Below are 18,893 nucleotides of genomic sequence, written 5' to 3'. Positions count from 1 at the left end.
AAAGTAACAAAAGCAAATGAACAAATCGGACTCCACTAAAACTGGAAGGATGGACCAGATGCACCGGTAGGGTAAGCGTCTTCTTTTCTACAAACGCCCGTCGAGTTGCTCATAAAAAGTCAAGTCCGGGATAGACAAACGAGGAAAAGAAAGGTCTACCATAATAACATTTAACTAGTATGAATAACTCCGCGCTGTTGAAGAGATACTGTAGAAATCATCACCCCCAACGAGAATAATTCCGTGAAAGGGAGCGTTAAACGTCCAGCCATGCGATAAAGGGATGTGACAAAGGTTAGCCATATCATACTATAGTATTACTACGTAAGGTTTTTGACGTGTTGTTTTTCAGGGTTACAACATTTTTTTGTTTCTTTGTATACTAGGGAACTAGTCGGTAGAAGGGCTATATATTTTTCTTGTGTGGTGCCAACAACATATTGACTTTGTCTTTGGTTGAGACTAAAAATTAGTAAATAAAACAGAAATAGTAACGCCTGGTTTATTCGACAGTCAGTCATAAAGTGGTAATACAATAATTAAAGTTAACACAAGTTTTAAGCTTATTTACCTTAAGATGACTCATTTCAATTCCAAATTATATTTTTATCCACTTTGGGTTGTAATTACAGAGTTATCTCCCTTATCAACCTTCATGATGTTCTTATCACAAACTTTCTCATCAAATAAACAAATAACAATTAATCATTGTAGAACAATTATAAAATAATTTCCTTATTTCTTAAATATAATTTCTAATCGATACTGACATTTATTAGATGGTGAATAGCAAGTTAGCAGTGCGCATCATTCATAAGAGCTATTGCTATAAATAGATAATGTGCATAGTTCAAACTTCATATTAGCTTAAGGAATTAAGTTTGTGTAGGTTAAAGGAATCAGGAAACTGAGAAACAGCTCTTAATTTTCACAAGTAATTTCACATTCGTATATATTTATTGTAGATCAATACAAAATAGGAAATTTAGTAAAACACGCAATGTAAGTGAATACAATAAATAGGGCAGGTGCACACATTGTTTAAGAAAATAAAGGTTACAAAATAAAAACAACTTTTTACAAAATAAAAAATGACATACCTGAAAATAAGTGAATAAAACATAAATAGTAACGTCTGGCTAGTAACGTAGGGTGGTTAGTATTTGAGACATATTATACATGTTTTGCTCAATAGTATTAAGATCATTGTTAAAGGTCAGTGAAAGTTCAGTTATCATTTTTGAGTTGAGTTGTATACCACGCATTAGATTATTGGTCCTGTTATCTATTAGAGCCATGAAGGATGACAGGTTGGCTCCATACTTCTACAAAGCATCTTAACTGTACTCGATGTCAAAGCATTCACATGTGTGCTAGCAGGTTCACATTTCAAACTGTAGCCAATCCAAAAATGTCCATGGCCCAATTGCCTATAAAAGAAAATAAAAGTTACAAAATAAAAATAACTTTTTACAAAATAAACAAAAATGACAACTTGACATACCTGAAAATGAGTAAGTAAAACATAAATAGTAACGTCTGGTTTATTCGACGATCAGTCATAAAGTTACCGACAGTAAACATAAGCTTGGAAACCAAGGGATTTGGGGACTATTTCTTTAACTAACCAATGAGAGGTCTAGGGTCTCAATACTGACCAACCATTTATAAGTGTAAGGATCTAAAGTATAAGGGAACTAGTCTTTTCCAGGGGTTTCAAATAGATGTATAAAGTGTCTTTAATCCCATGACATAATGTTCTATTGTTAATACTAACTCACAATAATCCCAATTAGCACCTAAGCCCTTGAGTTTCCTTCGTCAATAAAACCAGGTACCTTCTGTCAAACAAACAATGACATTAACTTAATTTCAGTAAAATAAAGATTCAAGCCAAAATTCAACATTACATTTTCCATACTGGTGGAGGTATTCGTTCGAAGCTTACAATATTGGACTGAGGCGTATTGGACGACTATATCCCGTTTTGAAACACTTTTGCATTTTGTATTGTATTGGCAGTTTGATCATATTAAGACTAATATTTGAACATACAGGTAAAACATTTTAGACTATGAGATACTCAAATAATAATAAGATATCCACATTAACTTTGTAACATAATAGGCAAGAGTTGAAGGAAATATTATATCTGGTAACCGTAATAATAACTTGGAAAATCATTTGATGTGGTATAATGTGAACTGACTTTTTAATTATGAAGCACCAAGTTATCTTCATAAAAGTTACACAAATTAAAGGCAGGTGAGCACAAACAAGTAACATAAGAAAAAAAATAAATTCTGGTATCAGTAGGATAGATGACAGTCTTGTGAATGGATATGATTTATGTTTGTAAATATGATTAATTTGATCCTTGAAAAATAAAACTGTTACATCCAGAATTTACGTCTATTTTAATTAGCCGTGATATACAAAATCATAAGAAAAACAGAAAAACACCTAAAATGAGCACAATACTGCTACCATAAAGAAAGAAAAATTCAAAAACAGATTACATTGAGTCAATGGGGAAATAATCTAGACCTGAACAGACAACGAGTGCTTGAGTCAAAATCGCCTTAAAATGTTCAGGGCAGGTACACAAAAAACAGGAGAGGTAGGGTTGCAGGAAACAGATATATACATTTTCTGGTTGGCTTCATGGCCAAAACACTTTAGCGACCATGATCCAGTGGCAGATCCGGGGGCCCCAAGCCCCATTAGAAAAAAGAACTGTTGAAAAATTGTGTGTGTTAAATGGTGAAAAACACTCACTTTGTGATCCTCATCGGTGATCCTGTCAAGACATTGTTTTGCCCCCATTTCCCCACCCCTTTACCTAAAACTCTGGATCCGCCACTGTGATCCGATAGCTACACATGTATAACCATGACAAGATAACTATGACAGATTCTTGCACGGTTCTTAGTCAGTATCAATATTTCGTTGACCTCACGAATTTCCTTTAAAGTTGAGTATACAGTTTTATGCTGTGTTAAACTTAGTCTCATCTTCGTCCGGATAAAATGTACAACGAAAATATCACTCCGTTCGCGAAGTACAGAATGTCTCCTATACACATCACGGCGAAAGGGAAGCTTAAATTAACCTTGATTTCACCACCCCATATGCCGACTGTTATTACAAGTAAACCAGCTGAAATAGACAGTAAAAATATGTACGCCAATTACCTGTAGTCCTAAAAAACATTTTTATACAGAGAACGGTGCAGGATGAAAAAAAAAGTCTTTCAGGAAAGTTTAATTTTAAAAATATGCCAACTTTCATTGAATTATTTGCAATTTTTTTTAGAAGATTTTCAAAGATGCACATGCCAAAAATGCCAAAAAAAGCTGTTTCAGAGGCCGTGACTCATACACCAGTTGACAAATCGTTTTGAAAATTATGGCATCGTTCAATCTCATGATGCTGAACAACAATACCCTAGCCAAACTTTTGTTTAAGGCAACGTTGTTTAGTTACTTGCTTGAACTGATTTTAGACCAATATGTTTTTTTTTGGAAAAGGGGGCCATGTTTTTTTCACCGACCAAAAATTATTTTCTGCACATACTCTAAGGAACAATCATGCCAAGTTGATATCCTGTTGGCCTTGTAGTTTCATGGTAAAAGATTTTTGAATATTTGTCCATGAAGATGATGATGATGGATGACAAGTGATGGCAAAAGCTTACTTGGCTTTTGGCCAGGTGGGCTAATAAAACACCTTTTTTATCCTTTTTAGCCAACTTTTCTAAAATGGTAGGGGCAACAATGTCTTAATTAAACTAAGAACATTCCTTTAGTAGATAGTAAAATCATATTAAAATTTCATAACAACTGGTCAACCACAACTAAAGTTATCTTCAGACGACACTGACGCCGCCGACGACATACAAAACACCATACACTTTTTGCGGTCATATAAAATACGTAAGCAGGGATATTATAAGGAATCCAATAAAAATTAAAATCGGACCAAAAATTAAAAAAAAAACTAAAAAGCAGCACAATTTATTGGCCCTTGAACTACAAAAAAACGGTTCAAGATAAGTCTAGCCCGTTAAATTTATTATAGAACAGAATTTCAAAAGGAGAACATTTTTTGAATCATCAAAACTGGACGAACAAAAACATTTTCTATCAATTGTAGTGATAACGCCCATTTACTCTTTAAGGCACTTATTTTCAAAAGGGGGAGGGACCAAAAACTATAGAGCCATACACCATGTCCCTAAGAACGATATTGTTAAAATTTTAGAAAGATTGGATTTATTTTACTAAAGTTATCTTAAATAAACGAAAGTTAACGGACATCAACGATGAATACTACATGATGATGTCATTATGCGACCGAAACAGAAGTTGCGATCGTATAAAACCGATTATAAGCCACGCAGATTTACAACTTACTAGTGTGATTTTTTCTTCATTTTTTATTGTTTTGTTTAAAATACCAGTCAGTATTCGCTTTCCAAAAAAAAAAAAAAAAAATTCATGAGGCACGATCAAAACGTTTATTTACACTGCATAGTTGTTATTATAGCCAACTCAATGTTTATTCAAAGAAGTTGCAACACTGGAACCCCACCCCCGCTCTCCTCCTACGACATAAATGTTTACTCTCATATTGCGTACCTGTTATCAAGGACGGAATCATGGAAATAGCAACTAAACGTCCATTGTCTTTAGCGATATAAACGTACAAAAATACCACTGTCGTAGTCACAAACGCAGTGGTGAGACTTAAGCAAGCAAACACACTTGTTCCAATGAAAAAAGCTGAAAATAAATTAAACACAGAAACGCTGATTTTTGTTAACAAAACAATACAAACAAGCCGTTCTGTGCTCTCTAGAAGTGCAATGGCTTTATATTTATTTATATTTTCGAATACTTGTTTTAATTCTGTATTTCCATCGTTTGTGCAACTTGACGAGTTCTTCTAGAAAGCAGAGGACGTTTACCCTACCGGTGTTCCGACTTCAGAATCCCAGAATTTCTTGAGTTCTGTCTGCTATCTTGTTCCAATCTTTGTCTCGGATTATGAATATCGCGTTCCTTGTTCTCACAATGATCACTAGCCTGTACTAGATTGAAGTATTCATGTTGTAGGACTACATTTACGAGCAGGAGCATGAATTATAATCGTGCTATGTTCATATTTCAACTGCTTCCCAATTAGTCCATAGGCTAGATGGATCTATCGAGATCGTGAATCAAACTCATCGACATCAAGACCGTATATATATATCTAAGTCCAATTTGTCGCCAAAGAAATATTCTAGAATTCTTTTTCAGTATAAACCTACATAACGCCAGATTGATTGATTGATTATCGGGGTTTAATGCCAGAGCAGCAAAATTTCAGCATGTAACACGCCGGGGGTAACTCATTACACAACCTGGGGCACACCATCCAGTTGCTCTGTTGACAGAGCACCCTAGCTCCCGGCTAGGGTTCTGAGCCTATCTAGTCGCCTCTTGCGACAAGCTGACCGCTGATGCAGGCCTATTTCTTTAAAAATTAATTCAATTTTAATTAATACCACGTGAAAAGGGTTTATCCAAATGAAAAAAAAAAGATTTTTTCTCAGATATGAAATAATATACAATTGTTAACATCCCGCCTGAAAATAATCTGTATAGTAATATTGATATGTTCACTGAAATTGAAGATGTTATTGTAGATATAAACCTTCAAGTCTGTTTACTTTGTGATTTTAATTTTCATACAAAAAATGTCAGTGAGTATGTTGATATGGATAACCAAATATCAATATTAAATGCTTGTAATATTGCAAACGATGATCAATAATTGATTAATGAACTGCATGTCTTCTATTTGCTAAGATAATTGTTTTATTAAGGGCTATCACCGACTTTGATACATTATTATATGACCCTATTCTAAGTGATGTTAATGATCCTATCTAGACTATGACTGTTCAGGCGTCAAATTGACCATTAAAAGTTAGAAGGGGGCACAAAACTAGGTAGGTAGGGAAGCAGGGAAGCATATTTATAGCCTTCCTTAAATATTGTATTGTTTTGTATTTGTTTGCTTACTATACCAACTATATTTTGCTTCGTTAGGTTTGTTTTTGTTTTCCGATTCGGTAAAAAAATAATAATAAAAAAAAAAAAACAATTCATGTATGTAGTTTTTAGACGACCGCAACAAGTACATATGAAACTCTCCTGTTTGTGACAGATGAAGTCTTTACCTTTAACGAGTTTGTCTACGGGTAAGCACTACTTCATTTTATATGAATATATGGTTAGGCCAAAAAAAAAAAAAAAAAAAAAAATCCGGTTTTCCCGACCGAACCTATTTTTTTCTAAAAGGCGAATTGCCGACCTTAGCATTTTTTTTCGACAAAAATCGGAAATTCCTGAATTACTCAGATCTCGTTTCTCATTACTCATTTTTATACATGGATGGGATTCGCCAATGTTACCCGATTAATCCAGTCGTTATATTACGTTCCCTACAATCACTCCATTGAAACGGATACGGAGATGGACTGAATTATTAGGGTTATGCCTATGTTGCAATTTGCGATTTGTATTTGATCTGGCGACAAAAAGAACCTGTTAGCGATTTTCTTGGCGCCAAGGTTTTGTATGTTAAAACTGACAGACAGTTTGACACAACGGATATTATCTCCAATTAAACAATTGTGTTAACACCTGGTTAGAGTTGGATGACAATAACCAATTTACGACTGAAGCCAATCAAATGCAATTAGACCAGGTGATCGTGGCTCACAAAATCATCATGGGAGATGTCAATCAGATGTAAATATATTATAAACCCTTTTGTGGTAAGTTAATGAGCATGCTCAGTATAGGTACGTAGGGCTTGGGTAGAACAAAAGAGTTTTCCTCGCAGATTGATTGATTGATTTTTGGGGTTTAACCCACAGCAGCAATATTTCAGATATATTCAGGCGATGAACATGAAATGGATGATACAATGAACATGAAATTAAAAATTGGATGGGACACAAGGATAATAGGGTCGACAAATTTTGATTGCCACAAGTTAAGAGCGAGGGATGGGTAGGGTCGGGAAATTTAGCCTCCAGTGGCGGAGCGCAAAGGTTCCTACTCCTATCTAATACCACGGCAGGGTTCTTTAACGTGCAAGGAACGTTCATCTTCTCGAACACGGTGCACCACTATGATTTGCGGGTAAGTTTTTGTATAATAGCCTGACAACCCCAGCATGCAACATGCCAGGGGTACCCCATTCTACCACCTGGGGCACACATCCCAGTTGCAATGTGGGCAGAGCGACTAGCCCCCGGCTACGTTTCTGAGCACTATTTAATCGCCTTTTACGATAAGCTCAGCGCTGCTACATGCCTATTCTTTTGACACCCGGACATGCACGAGGCCTGTGTCTTGAGCATGCTCGGCGTATGCTCATGGAGTAGTCTACAGTTAGCAAAAAAGGGTCTTTTGAGCCAATCAAAACTCCCATCATCTTGTCAAAGGTAAACACAACCATGACCATGGGCACGTGGCCACATACCGGCTTCACAGCCCTTTTAAACCATATGATACATTCAGAATCAGATTTACCTTATAAAAAATAAATTAAATCCAATTACCAATGATTACAGAGCAGTCCGGTTTGTTGGCGCACTTAAGCTTTATCGATTACAATTAAAGCATTAAATACCAAACTTTTAATTATGTAATTAACCATTGAACTTCGAATCAGAGTAATAAAATTTCGCATTCTTTACTCTAAATAATCAATAACTGCTTCGAAAACCAACACGACCTTGATTTTTGTAAACACCGACATATCCAGTGTCATGGCGCATGCTCAAAAGAAACATCTAGGGAGACGAATAAAGGAAAGATTTCAAACAAGCGTGAACTGTAAAAAAATATTATATTACTAAGGATGAATAGGTAAACAATCTTACTTCAATCAATTGATTTACTATTATTTTGTTAACAAACACTTCAACAACATATTTCCCATTAAAATACCAGGCAAATCAATTAGATGTTCATATACACATAATGTGTCTTTGCTATCATTAGAAACAAATTGGACTAAATTTTGAAGTCTTAAAATTTCAACAATTATCCTGTCACTTCACAAATATACTTGCTTCAATTGGATTCACAGTTTTTCAACGAAACTCGTCATTCTCTGTCGTCTGAATATAGCTGAAATATTGCTGCTCGGACGTTAAACCCCAACAAACAAACAAACAAACGTCATTCTCTGATACACTGGTGACGGGGGAACAATATTTGAGGTTAAACCAACCGTCACAATTGTCACATTGTGCCCAACCAACAATACTTAATGATTGTTTCAAGTTCAACCCAGGCGGTTGACATTTTCCACAATTGCAACAAGTGCAATCGTAATCAAAGATAATGTCAGTTTCATCCTCAGCCTTTTTAGTTTTCTTCTTTAGTTGTTTTCCTTTGCCCTTGTTGGATGCTTCACTTTTACTTCGGTGCTGTTGCGGAGAAGAAGGCATAAAACCCTCACTTTTATTTCGGTGCTGTTGCGGTGAAGAAGGCATAAAACCAATGTTCTGTCGGTGTTATGCTCCTATTCTTCACTATCGACAGATTAGGTGCAAGCTCTATTATTTGCCATCTCGTGTAGCCGTATCATGTCTGCCATTCGAACACTATGTTCTGCAAGCTGAGCCTCCTCTGTAAAAGAAAATTTGGTTGGTCCTGCAATTACAACATGAGCCTCTCTTGGGTCCTGTAGTCTGCGTCTGCGGGTACTCACTGATACGTTGTGCAGTTTGGCAGATCCTCTTATAGTCATGTTGTGTAGACGGACATCTTCAATAGCAGCTTGAACCATGTCAGGAGTATAGCGTTGTTTATTCTTGTCAGGTGGTGCCATGATCTGAATGAAAAAAAAGATGTAAACTATATATAATATCTACTATCCTGATCATAAAATTTCTAAAATGAATTCGTATTTTTCCCAAATCTATAAAATCTTTCGTTTGTTCACACCAGCAAATTGTAAAACAACATCGCGTGATCATCAATGGACTATCATTCATGAAAGTGAAAGTGCAGGCGACAGGTTCTACTTTCTCAGAAACCCTGCCCTAATTCATGAGGCAGGTGATAATTCAATTTATGAAATTCAACTTGTGACTCTAGCGATGTGAAATAATATCTTCCAACATAAAAGGATACAGTAAACAACAATATTTAGGTCATAACACCTAATGCATTATTTTTAGAATATTAAACGGGGAATTCCAATCAGGTCAGTACAATCTACTATAAATTCTTTCCGCAGTTGGAATTATGGGCAAGTATGTTGACATATTTAAAATTAAAACATCATTTGTTTATATTTATACAATAAAGATACTTACATTATAACTGAAAAGCCGAAACTTTTGTAAACAAAACGATCACATGTCTGAAAATATCGAAAGTGGCAGTGACGTCATGTGTCAACACACCGGATGCACCAAGCCACCTGACTCGACTAGTTTAAAACACTTCGAAATGCAATAATTGATAAAAGAAAATGGATGACATTTGTTTTCTCTTTTTCTTTTGGAGGGAAAATCGGTATACAAATAGAATAGGATTCCCAAAATCTAATTAAAGAAATACTGACGGCATTAAACAATAATGATTCAGAAAAAAAGAAGGAGTACAAGAGATAATTTAAAAGGGATATAATTAATGGTCCATGGTAGTTTGCTAGAAATTTTATCACTTGGAAAAAGAATCCAGTTTGTTGAAAATTTATCAATTAAAAATCAAATCATAATTTAAGATAAATTTAATTAGACCACAAAGGATAAGGGTCAACATGTCAATATGTGCATAGTAATATAAAGTCATTGATAGAAATAAACCACCTGTTTCTGGAGTAGTACTTTATTATTTTGCATATAAAAAGTGACTAACGGTTTTAGATCCTGACTATGACTAGAGCTAAAAACCAACTTTATACATGTATCAAGAGTGAATCTTGGGTACATGTATGTCATGAACGAAGGGATTATTTTGTTGATTTGACAAAGATAACTCATCAGTGGACTAACTTCTGTCATATCTTAAAAAAAATACAATATTCTTTTTTTGGCACCTATTTTGGCTCTACTTTTTGAACACAAAACTGACCCGGTCAAAGTTTGTAAAACTTGAGAGGTGAAACTTGGTGAAAATATTGATTGTGGGTAGTAGAGCAATCATACATAAATAGATGCAATACTTGGGAAGGTAAAGAGTTGTAAAATGCGCGCTTTAAGCTATCCAGAAAGATTCAGGATTGGATTTTCTTCTCTGCACCAACAGGCTGTTTCCCAAAAATGCGAACTCTCGCACAATCTTTATGAACAAAAATCATGAATAAATGAGCAGAAAAAGGTACACTTTTTTGTTTTTTGTTTTTTGTTTTTTTTTTGTACAATAATAGCATTCCAACTTACTTTTCTGGCAGTGTTTAAGTGCCTGATATTTTAGTTTGTTTGATTGTTGGGGTTTAACGTCCGAGCAGCAATATTTCAGCTATATTCAGACGATGAACATGAAATTGATGATAAAATGAACATGCAATGATGATGAAATGAAAAAGAGATGGGACACAAGGACAATGGGGTCGACAAATTTTGATTGCCACTGGAAATAGGGAGAGGTGGGTAGGGTCGAGCAATTTAGTCTTCTGTGGCGGAGCCCTATGGTTCCTACTCCGGGAGAATACCACAGTAGGGATCTTTAACGTGCGAGGAACGTGGCATCTTTCCCAACAAGGTGCACCACTATGGTTTGCGGTCAGGTTTTCCGTATTATAGCCTGACAACCCCAGCATGTAACACGCCAGGGGTACTCCATTCCACCACCTGGGGCACACATCCCAGTTGCTCTGTGGGCAAAGCGCTCTAGCCCCCGGCTAGGGTTCTGAGCACTATTTAGTCCCCTTTTACGACAAGCTTAGCGCTGCTGCAGGCCTATTCTTTTAACACACGGACCTGCACGAGACGCCTGATATTTTAGAAAACCTGTTTTTTTTACAATTAATTTTTGGAAGGCACCCACAATTTGTTATGAAAACTGATATATATATATATTTTTATTATGTTACCATGGCTACAAATTTTTATAACAAAATAAAAAAGAATATCTAACTTTTTTCATGGATCTCCATACTGTAAGGTTTTGAAAAATATATTTTTTACAGGAAAAATGTTGGATTTTCTTTGTTTAAGTGTCTCAATATAGCTTTATGTCCACAAATTGTCATAAAATTATCTACAGTGACCTATCTATATAGTGGAATCTTTGATAAAATGTCGCATGTAAGGTTAATAAACAAACTAAACTTTTATGGAATTAGAAATAATAATCTTAATTGGATAAAAAAAAAAAATATCAAACAGACAACAACAGGTCATCTTAGATAGCATTCATTCTTGTAAATTATCTGTAGATGCAGGTGTCCCATAGAGTACCGTATTGGACTCTACCCTATTTGTATTATTTTATTAACGATCTGCCAGGGCATGTATCTAGTAAAGCTCGTCTTTTTGCTGACGACTGTTTATTATAAAGAATAACAAATAAAATAAATGTATCTAATGACTTACAAAAGGATCTCATAAATCTTGATCTGTGGAATCAGAATGGCAAATGAAATGTAATCCAGAAAAAATGCTACGTAATAAATGTTTGTAAAAATCTAAATCAAATTCATTTCAATATAAACTGCATAACCACATACTGGAGACTGTACCAGACAGCAAATATCTAGGTGTCACTTTAAGTAGTGATCTCGATTGAGGTCCACATATTAACAATAAAATGGCGAAAGCCAATAGAACCTAAGGCTTTTTATAGAAATATGAAACACTGAACACGTAAGGTTAAAAGTCTTACGTACACCACTTGTGCGTCCGATCGTAGAGTCCTCATCGCCAATTTGGGATCCATATAAACAAAACAAAATTGCCCAACTTGAGCGGAAAAGCCACAAGGTATGTCTTCAATGACTACACAAATAAAACACCAGGTGCAGTGACTGGCATGATAAACACCCTTAATTGTGAGTGTATTCAATCTCGCAGAACAAAAGCAAGACTGTGTTACTTTATAGGACAAATAGGGGATGATTGGAAGTTACAAATGATATGCTCACATGAAATCAGAGGGCAACATAAATGTAGGCAAGTTCATACAAACAAAGATTTCTATAAGTATTTCTTCTACCCAAACACTATAACAGATTGGAACTATCTCAAAGAATCTACCTGTATGTCACCTTCCCTAGAGTCCTTCAAAAGTGGTATCTCCACGTTAACATTTGAAGGACGTTATCTTGCTACATAATAAAATAAAATAACCCCAACCACTGTGCATAATGTATATATGTTTAACATTTATGTTATATATTTTAATATTAAAGCTGCATTAGCTGCCAAATTTGCTCAGTTTTAATTCTGATGAATTTTGCTGATTCAATGAAATAAGTTTGAAGCAATGCAATTGAAGCAATATATGTCAAAAATACCTAAATAATATTGTGAAAACAACTTTGTTTTTAATCAGAGAAGAGCGATAGCTCTGATCTAATTATTTTTCGCCATAACTTACGAAGACTGCCGAAAGGACATTCTCAAGGGTTAAAATACTTTAACCTTGGTAACGGAAATAATAATAACGACTACACAGGTAAGCACGTATCTTCTTTTCATTTAATTTCATCTATTTGTCATTAGTTTTTAAATAAATAATGATCATATTTAAGTTTTTTCCTTTATGGCTTGAGTCCGTTGGTCTTCCATGCAGTAATCAAAAGAATGTAATCCAGGGACATAGACCAGACACGGAAAACAGACACACACAACAAAGAACATGAAGTAACTAAAATCATACATACAAAGTAAGAAAAGCAAATGAACAACTCGGACTCCACTAAAAACTGGGAGGATGGACCAGGTGCACCTGTAGGTTAAGCTCTGCTTTTCTAGAAACACCCGCCGAGTTGCTCATAAAAAGTCGAGTCCGCGGTAGACAAACGAGGAAAGGAAAACCATGATCCGTTGAATAAATCAATTTTCATGGTGCAGATGGATACACCATATCGATCCACGAGTTCCTAATGACGACAATAAAACTTCTATAGTGATGACTTCAATCTTGTAGCAGCATAACCCTGTTCTAGAAGCCTATTTGTTAGAGTTCTAGCGCGATACGAAAAGTCTGCGTAGTTTCGGCAAGCTCTGGCATAACGTATGAGTTGTGATATGAAACACACCATACGCATGTGCTTATGGGATGTTGCCACAGATGAAAGGAAAGTTGACAATTTTGAATGAAAAATCAGTTAAAAATATGTGTTTTTCATTACCTAGCTTCCCTCGGCCAATAGCAAAAATGGATAAAAGAAGCAAATTTTACAGTTTTTTTACCATGTATTAGGGTTGTGTGTCTGTAGGAAATACACTGCTTATCAAACTAATGATGAAACAAGGTTGTATTTTGTTGCGCTTTCATTATTTATGGAATGAACAGCATTGAATTTACTTTTTTTTTCAGGAGGTAAAAAAGCTGTCCTGCATGATGTGCACAGTGATTCTAATATCCTCTGGCAAGGATCAAACCAAAGTACGAGAGCTATGTAACTCTTATTTGTGTCATAAAATGGATGTTCTTAGTGAAAAAAACACTTTTCATGTTTGTTCTTTCAGATGAGTGGAGATATACCTGAATGGTGTTTTTATATTTTTCAGCACATGAAATACAACATCTTGATACTTGTAGCATGCTTTTGCAAAGTATCACTAAGTAAAACCTTGAGACACTAAAATGACAGAAATAACTTTGTTACTCTGGAAAAAAAAATAACCGAATAATTTTCTGCGGACACCGCTTCATGGCGTAAACACACACTTACACCTGCATGACTTGATATAGAAGTTTGCAATGTAGGTGCACACTTATTATGTATATTTATCACTCGCGTAATGTCTTTCTGCTCCTTTCAATTGATATTTTTCTAAAAATATTTTTTTTTGCAGTTCTTGAGGATTTTGAGTATAACAGTTATTTCCCCTTACATATGGTCACTAAATATCAGATTCATTCATGTTGACCATGTTTTTGACACGTTTTGGTGCAAATTACTGTCCATGAAGTTCATGTATTTTGGTAGTATGGTGGCAAATTGTGATTTTTTCATGTAATAAGTTCAAAATTCTGTCTTATACAGGTATAACCAATCAAGAATAGATGTCAATTGCTAGGTTTTAGAGGTTTGATTGAACAACTGTGTCCTGCCGCAGCACCACAGCCATATGCATTTGGACACTTGATTTGAAAATAATCTTAGAAGATGCATGTAAGTATTTGTATTTGTTAGCATAAACAACACAATCATATTGTGTAGGTAGAATGTTGATTTTATCCTTTACCAGAAAAAATGCATTTAAGTTAAAGAGTAACCAAGGGAACCAAGGTAACAGCGGTAAGTAAAGGAATGTAATCCAGGGACGAAGACCAGACATGGAAAACAGACATACACAACACAGAACATAAAGTAACTAAAATCATACATACAAAGTAACAAAATCAAATGAGCAACTCAGACTCCATTAAAAACTGGGAGCATGGACCAGGTGCACCGGTAGGGTAAGCGTCAACTGTTTTTCTAGAAACACCCGCCGAGTTGCTCATGAAAAGTCAAGTCCGCGGTAGACAAACGAGGAAAGGAAAACTATGACCCGTTGAATAAATCAGTTTTCATGATGCAGATGGATACACCATTACGATCTATACGAGTTCATGATGACGACCATAAAACTTCTGTAGTGATGACTTCAATCTTGTAGCAATATAACCCTGTTCCAGAAGCCTATTGGTTAGAATTCTAGCGCGATACAAAAAGTCTGCGTAGTTTCGGCAAGCTCTGGCGTAACGTATGAGTTGTGATATGAACACTCGATACGCATATGCTGATGGGATGTTGCCACAGATGAAAGGAAAGTTGACAATTTTGAATGAAAAATCAGTTAAAGATGTGTGTTTTTCATTACCTAGCTTCCCTAGGCCAATAGCTAGAAATGGATAAAAGAAGCAAATTTTACAGTTTGTTATGTATTAGGACTGTGTTTCTGTAGGAAATACACTACTTATGAAACTGATGATGAAACAAGGGTGTATTTTGTTGCGCTTTCATTATTTATGGAATGAACAGCATTGAATTTATTATTTTTTTCAGGAGGTACAAAAGCTGTCTTGCATGATGTACACAGTGATTCTAATATGCCCTGTCAAGGATCAAAGGTCAACCCAATGCAAGGATTATTTTCTTTCATTGGGTTGACCAATCGTGTACCCTATTCAGATGAAATGGAGTAGAACTTTGAAAGGACAGATTGGTGTACTGACAAAGTTTGTAATGATGATTTTTTCTCTCAGATTCTTCAAGGATTAAAGTTTAAAAACAAATTAAGTTTATTTTTTTATCGAACAAAATGCATAGTTTATAAAATTTCAAAAAGACAGCATATTACAAAGGAGTGCAGGACCCAAAAAAATGCAAAACTTCCCGTACCTTCACACTTTTGATGGTGGTTGAAAAAAAAGATGGTCAACTTCTATTCCCATGGTGATTTTTCGATCTCTGAATGAAAGTACTACAACAAAAATGGTTTTTGAGTCCCAGTTTTAATTAGAAATTACTGAAAAGCTAGAAAAGGTTAGTATTGTTGGCTGTGGAAAAATAAATACTACCGTTTTCCCTGTAGCTAGTTTGTGTTCCCACTAATATTCTATTAGGGAATACGGTAGTATTTATTTTCCCACACCGGTAGGGTAGGCGTCCTCTGTTTTTGTTTAATAGAAACATCGACCGATTTGACCGGGATAGACAACAAGGAAAGGAGAACAACAACGTTATTATATACCGTCAGTTAATTGATTCTGGTATATTTTTGTGAGCACTTATAAACACATCAGACATATTCTGTTTGTTATAAAAAAGACAGGTAATAATTAAAGTACGATGCTCTACATGTATATCAACCCACTATAAAGCACGGTGCTACCTCAACTAACCGTAAAGTACGACATTACTACTACTCACCATATAGCACAGTACAGCGCTATCTCGACTCACAATAAAGTACGGTACTGCCTCAACTCACCATAACTTCACAGATTTCTTTATTCTTTCTGTCATGTTTTTTTTTACTGTACTTACCTACTTATGCTGCCCAGTATCAACAAAACTACTGAACTGATAAAATCTTCGCAGTAGTCAAAAGAAATTGCAAAGGGAAAGTCCGTATGACAAATGCAAATAGCAATATCAGCACCGGAAAGTAGGAAAACCACTGCAATGGTCCTGACAGATATTTCAAAATGAAAGGTCGGTTAAACCAGGTTTCATAGCACACTAAACCTGCCCATTCCATTACGGTTCATTATTTCCGGCATATTTCAACATAAATGGGCAGCATCAATTTGCCACCAATCTAAATCGGTAAAACTAGTAGTCACAAGAGTACAGAAGATACGAACAATAAAATAAGGGAAAATAATTATATTACAATAAACATGATTTAAATCCTAACAAAAAGTTTCAAAAAGTCTTGAGTGTGTGCATAAACAGAAAACCACATTTGTATTTGCAAGGAGAGCAATAGTTTGAATATTGTTGACAAAAAAAAAAGAAAAAAAGAAAAAAAAAAGAAAAAAAAAAAACGTTTTATAGTAAGCAATTACAAAAGGTGTCAATCTTAATTAGTTTAAAATTCCGAAGCCTTCTACAGTGAAGTGCAATATTATTTTTAAGGATTGTTTAAAAAGAGTAATCAAGGGTACCAAGATTCTAGCGGAAATCAAAAGATTGTAATCTAGGGACAATGACCAGACATAAACAGATAAACACAACAAAGAACATAAAATAACCAAAGTAATACATATATTGTGACAAAAGTAAATGAGCAACTCGGACTCCTCTAAAAACTGGGAGCATGGACCAGGTGCACTGGTAGGGTAGGCGTTCCCTGCTTTTCTAGAAACACCCGCCGAATTCATTGCTCATAAAAAGTCAAGAACAGAATAGACAAAAGAGGATAGGAAAACCATGACACGTCGAAAAAAATCAGTTTTCATGCTGCTGGAAGCAAAATCAGCAATATTTGTTGTGAAAAAAATAATTCGTATAGTTTCAATACTTGATAAACAATGCAATTAACTGATTTCTTTCGCGGGAGTAAATCATGCACCATTTTCTTGCGTTTTTACTTGTTTTTGTTTGGGGCAAAGCAAAAAAAAAAAAACGTTTTTCCGACTACTAACTATTATTTTGGTCCTAATATGAAAGAAAAACGAATTCTACCTACCCCCACAAGTGGTTCTTGTGAAACTAAACAAATTTAAAGTAATTCATAAAAACAGAAAGATGTTCGATGGAAGGATTTGCTTTAATTTGGGGTCAAAGGTCAATCTTACAGAAGGGGTATTACATGTACATGAAGACTTTCAGACTGTTTTGGCTTTCAATTTTGTTTTGGTTTCGCATACCAAAAATCAATATGAGCTTTGAATTTTGAAAAAAAGTAAATTTGCGAATTGTTTGTCCTTGATATTGACCAACATTTGACAAAAGGCAAAACTTTCTATTTTGAATTTTGAAAAAAAAGTAAATTTGCGAATTTTTTTGTCCTTGATACTGACCAACATTTGACAAAAGGCAAAACTTTCTATTTCCGAATTTCAAATACCACCGCACCTAGCATACAATGTAATTCAGCCTTTGTAAGCTGCAAAAAGTACTGAAAGTGAAGACTGAGACACAGAATCACTGTCGACCCTGACTGCAGGGTCAGGGTGTCCTTCAAAATTTCTATGCAAAACATATAATATAGTCCGACAATTTTTTCAGTTTCACCGATTCGTGCCAAATTCGTAAATCGTTTTTATTTATAGTCAGTATACTGTTATTGCGTCTATTCAGCGGTACTAAGCGTATTCTAAATCAAGTTAACGATATGTTTATCAAATTTCTTCCCCAATTGTGGCCCAAGATAAACATGCAGTTCATGCAAAGGCTGAGCTAAAATGTGTACTGTCAGAGACCGTATATCATAACACGGACTTGGGGTCATAAGTTAGATCCATCAAATGGGCCAAAATGTACTTAAATGCTGTTTTAACGATTTTTTCTATATTTTACTATCCATGGTTATTCACTAAAACCCAAGGGAAACAGGCCACCATATTGGGTTTAATTACTTGCTACTCTTTTTGAACACAAAACAAAAATGTCATACCCCTCACTACATAGCCTTTCTTATTATCTTCCATGGCATGAGAATGATCTCTGTCACTTTCATAATTACTGTCTCATGTGTCTTTACAGTGGTATTTTTACAGTTTTTGTTCAAAGTGGACGTACAGTTGCGATAACTTCTAACCTTTCTTTAATTCTGTCAGAATCTGTCAGGATTTCTGTTCTACGACAGCAGATTGAACAGAAATCCTGACAGATCATGAAATGGTCTGACAGAGGCTGTCCTGGGTCAGGACACATTTTGCCCTATTTCCTGACAGATCCTGACAGAAATTGTCCTGGGTCGTGAAAAAGAAAATACGGAAAGCTGTTCTAAACTGTCATACCCCCTGGACAGTTCCTGACACTAATTTTTTCTATTCTGTGTGATGTAATTTAGAACAGGAAGTCCGCGATTAATAAATGAAACTGTATAACTAATGTAAATTAGCTAATCCGATTAGGAAAGAAATTTTGATTTCAAAATTTATATTGAACTTTCCATTATATATAGAGAGAGAGAGCTCGTCGTGATCATCATCCAACAATCACTCGATCGTTATTCATGTTCCAATTTTCTTCGATCA

At 35.1% G+C, this 18,893-nt stretch overlaps 1 protein-coding gene and 1 long non-coding RNA gene across 11 annotated transcripts in view; one reads left to right on the top strand and one right to left on the bottom strand.

Moving 5' to 3' along the window:
* Nucleotides 1-488: 488 nt before the first annotated feature.
* The window catches only part of LOC148616971 (uncharacterized), a 28,939-nt gene continuing 10,534 nt past the window's right edge, over nucleotides 489-18,893 (bottom strand). The window contains exons 1-5 of one of the 10 annotated variants that reach the window (XR_015922355.1): nucleotides 7,593-7,791; nucleotides 4,641-4,784; nucleotides 2,955-3,159; nucleotides 1,778-1,841; nucleotides 489-1,430 (exon numbers count right to left, since the gene is read on the bottom strand). Coding sequence is in view for 1 of the 10 variants with exons in the window: in XM_088584171.1 (XP_088440297.1) it covers nucleotides 1,390-1,430 (41 nt within the window). In the remaining 9 variants the exon portion in view is untranslated. The other 9 variants (XR_015922354.1, XR_015922356.1, XR_015922352.1 and 6 more) reach the window with 9 other exon arrangements.
* Nucleotides 9,031-15,476, top strand: LOC148616972 (uncharacterized). Its single transcript, XR_015922358.1, has 4 exons — nucleotides 9,031-9,279; nucleotides 13,566-13,634; nucleotides 14,239-14,367; nucleotides 15,247-15,476. It is a non-coding gene; the product is annotated as an uncharacterized LOC148616972 (long non-coding RNA).

This window comes from Perna viridis, chromosome 5 (genome assembly GCF_037379345.1).
Source record: "Perna viridis isolate PV_CMFRI_1.1 ecotype Kerala chromosome 5, ASM3737934v1, whole genome shotgun sequence".
In the NCBI taxonomy this organism is placed as follows: Eukaryota; Metazoa; Mollusca; class Bivalvia; order Mytilida; family Mytilidae; genus Perna; species Perna viridis.
This window is presented reverse-complemented; position numbering and strand designations above follow the sequence as displayed.